This window comes from Aptenodytes patagonicus, chromosome 30 (assembly GCF_965638725.1).
Source record: "Aptenodytes patagonicus chromosome 30, bAptPat1.pri.cur, whole genome shotgun sequence".
Taxonomy (NCBI): Eukaryota; Metazoa; Chordata; class Aves; order Sphenisciformes; family Spheniscidae; genus Aptenodytes; species Aptenodytes patagonicus.
Genome location: NC_134978.1, coordinates 617,011 through 620,811, shown reverse-complemented (window position 1 = coordinate 620,811; position 3,801 = coordinate 617,011). Strand labels below are relative to the sequence as shown.

Below are 3,801 nucleotides of genomic sequence, written 5' to 3'. Positions count from 1 at the left end.
GATACTTGCATTTCACCCGCACCTTCTTGCCCAGGCGATCGTTGCAGACGACTTCGATCATCGTTGCTGAGGGATGACGAGAGGGGTTAGCGGCGGCGGCGGCACACCGGAGGGTTAACGGGGAGGAGCGATGAGGCACCGGGAGGGGGGGGGGGGGGGGAAGAAGCACCGGGAGGGGGGTTGTCGGTAAGGAAGGGGGTTAAACAGGGAGGTCCCGACCCCACCGGAGCCCCCCCCCCCCCCGAACCCCCCCCGGTACCCACCGAGCTCTGCGTCACTCCGCCGCAGCCGTTACCGCGCCGGAACCGGAAGCTACCGGGGAGCCGGGCCGGAAGCGGAAGTGACGCGGAGCGCAACGCCCGCCTCGTCGTCGTGAAGCGGCCAAGATGGCGGAGGCGGCGGGTTCGGAGTTGCCGGTGCTGCCCGATTCGGTGCTGCTGCAGGTCCTGGCGCTGCTGCCGCTGCGGGACCGGCTGCGGGCGGCCAGGTGGGACCCCCCCCCCCGCTCCCCTCCCCTCCCCGCCGCCCCCGACCGGCACCGGGCCCCTCCCGGCCCCCGGCGCTGACGGCCTCCCGCCTCTCCGCAGGGTCTGCCGGCGGTGGCGGCGGCTGGCGTTGGACCGGACGGTCTGGAGACACGTGGATCTGAGCCCGCACCGGGTACGGGCCGCCCGACCCCCTTCCCGGACCGGGAGGCGGGGGTGGGAATCGCTCCACCGCGGGGAGGGGGCTGAGATGGCGGGGGGGGGGGGGGGAGGGAATCACTCCACCGCGGGGAGGGGGCTGAGATGGGGGAGGGGGCTGAGATGGGGGGTGTCACCCCACCGCGGGGAGGGGGCTGAGATTGGGGGGGGTCACCCCACCTCGGGGAGGGGGCTGAGATGGGGGGGGGGGGGATAGGGAATCACCCCACCGCGGAGAGGGAGCTGAGATTCGGGGGGGTTTCACCCCACTGCGGGGAGAGGGCTGAGAGCGAGGGGGGGGTGTCACCCCACCGCAGGGAGGGGGCTGAGATTTTGGGGGGGGTCACCCCACCGCAGGGAGGGGGCTGAGACTAGGGGGGGGGTCACCCCACCGCGGGGAGGGGGCTGAGACTAGGGGGGGGAATCACCCCACCGCGGGGAGGGGGTTGAGATGGGGGGGGGGGTGTCACCCCACCGCGGGGAGGGGGCTGAGACTGGGGGGGGGGGGGGGGGGGGGGGTCACCCCACCTCGGGGAGGGGGCTGAGATGGGGGGGGGGTCACCCCACCTCGGGGAGGGGGCTGAGATTGGGGGGGGGGGGGGGGTAGGGAATCACCCCACCACGGGGAGGGAGCTGAGATTCGGGGGGGTGTCACCCCACTGCGGGGAGAGGGCTGAGAGCGAGGGGGGGGTGTCACCCCACCGCAGGGAGGGGGCTGAGATTTGGGGGGGAGGGTCACCCCACCGTGGGGAGGGGGCTGAGATTGGGGGGGGGGAATCACCCCACCGCGGGGAGGGGGTTGAGATGGGGGGGGGGTGTCACCCCACCGTGGGGAGGGGGCTGAGATTGGAGGGGGGGAATCACCCCACCGCGGGGAGGGGGTTGAGATGGGAGGGGGGAAATCACCCCACCGCGGGGAGGGGGCTGAGTCACCCCACTGCAGGGAGGGGGCTGAGATTTGGGGGGGGGGTCACCCCACTGCAGGGAGGGGGCTGAGATTTGGGGGGGGGTCACCCCACTGCAGGGAGGGGGCTGAGATTTGGGGGGGGGGGTCACCCCACTGCAGGGAGGGGGCTGAGATTTGGGGGGGGGGGTCACCCCACTGCAGGGAGGGGGCTGAGATTGGGGGGGGGGTCCACCCCACCGTGAGGACGGGGTTGAGATTGGGGGGGAGGGGGCAGATCACCCCACCACGGGCAGCGGGGGTCCGTCCCCCCCCGCCCACCCCCTGGGAAGGAGCCGTTTCCTTCCTCCCCCCAGCTCAGCTCCCGCACCCTGTGGCACCTGGTGCGGCGGCACCTCCACGACAGCCTGCAGACGCTGCGGGTGCGGGGCACGCTCTCCTGCGGCGGCAAACAGCGGCTCCTCTCCCCGGCGCTGCTGGCCGCCCTCAAGAACCGGTGCCCCCCAGCTCCGCCGCCTGTGCCTGGCCGAGACGGACCTCCGCCCCGTCCCCTACGAGAGCATCCCCCCTTCCCTCCAGGCGCTGGAGCTGAGTCGCTGCGAAATCCCCGCCGCCTGGTTCTGCGGCTCCGCCGCCAGGGCCCTGCCCCGGCTGCAGTGCCTCGTTGTCGGCAACGTCCCTGCCTTTTCCGATCCCCACCTCCTGAACATCTCCTCCCAGAGCCGCCTGAAGACGCTGAGCCTTTCGGGCACCTACCGCGTCACAGATCAGGGGATTCAGAGGGCGGCTCCGCACCTGGAGGAGCTGGAGCGCCTGGTCCTGCGCCGCTGCGGCGGCGTCGGCGACTCCGCCATGGACTTCGTCGGGCGCCACATGAAACGTCTCCGGTTCCTGGAGATCAGCGACGCTTACTCCCTGACGAAGGCGGGCCTGGCTCGCTTAGCAGCCCTGCGGTGCCTGGAGACGCTCTGCCTTGACCTCTGCGACAAGATTTCCCCGGCGCCGTTACTGCTTTGTGCCAAGCGCTGCCCCAGCTGAGGAACCTCAAATTAGGCGGGCTGGCTTTGAAGACGAAGCAATCGATAAGATCCAGGCGAGTTTGCCCCACTGCAGTTTTTCACGTACTCCTTGACGCGCGGCCTGAAGCGGCGGGGCTTTTGTCGTTCGGTCCCGCGCCTCAAGTGCTCCTTTTTTTTTTTTTCGGGGTACGGTCTCTTCTCCTGGGAGCTGCTGTACATATTTTTGGGACAGGATTTTCGTTGGGGCTAAACCAGCCAGAGCGTCGTGTAAAACGGTTTTGGCGGGAGCTTGCTTTTGCTACGATCCCCCCCCCACCCCCTTTTCCCTGGAACAGGGGAGCCGGGGAGCGCCCAAGCCTTTGGGAAGCCCGTTGTTGAGCTGACCAAAGGCCGGCTGAGGTTACGAGTTTCAACCCTCTGCCTGCTCCTCTTCCCCCGCCGCTAGACGTCGGGCAGCGGTTGAACGAGCGCGGAATTTGAGGAGCGAAGTGGGGCGCCCTCCTGCCGCTGGAAAACAAACAAAAGAGAGATCCGGCAGCCCAAACCCCAGACTGCCAGTTAATACCTAACTCCGATTGCTCAACCCCCCCTGCACGTACGCTCCAAACTCCGCCAGGGAAGAAACACCTCAGCGACACGTGCCAGAGCCGCTCTTTTCTTGGAAGAGCTCGGGCGATCCGCCCGGACAGCGAGCGTTTTCAGTCCAGGGTGTCGTCTTCCTTCTACTTTCCTCCAGACTCGGTTCTTCCAGGTTACCCTTCGGAAAGGTTTGGTCGCGGGGCTTCCTGACCGCCTGGTCCCGAGAGCCGCGCCTCCCATTCGCGCGGCCAACAGGCCGGTGCGGGCTCTCGGGCATCGCCGGGGGCTGCCGTTACCTCTGGGTTTTGCTGGGCCGTGCAGCGGAAGCAGCCGCCTTTCCTTGTCACTTTTTAATCATCCGCGTTCTCCTCCTCCTCCTCCTCCTCCTCCCTGCAATGTCGTAACGCCAGATAACCGACACCGAGCGCTGCGCCGTTGCTGTTCTGTTGGGTCAGCTGAGGGTGTTTTTAAATCCAATACTGTATTTATTAAATAAAAATGCTTTTGATTTATGTTTTCTCACGCCACAGTGTTTTAACTGAGCTAACGTCTCTGTTAAAATAAAGAAGTCGGGCAGCTTTTGGCACCCGGCGGCGTCCTCGGGTGTTAACAGCTG

General features: G+C 67.6%; 1 protein-coding gene across 1 annotated transcript; it reads left to right on the top strand.

Annotated features, from left to right (window-relative positions):
• The first annotated feature begins 386 nt into the window (after positions 1-386).
• Positions 387-3,368, top strand: LOC143171745 (F-box/LRR-repeat protein 12-like). Its single transcript, XM_076360793.1, is given in 6 exon segments — positions 387-487; positions 588-660; positions 1,944-2,087; positions 2,089-2,578; positions 2,581-2,643; positions 2,646-3,368. Coding segments are annotated over 6 exon segments (945 nt in total). The 3' UTR covers positions 2,720-3,368.
• Positions 3,369-3,801: the final 433 nt, after the last annotated feature.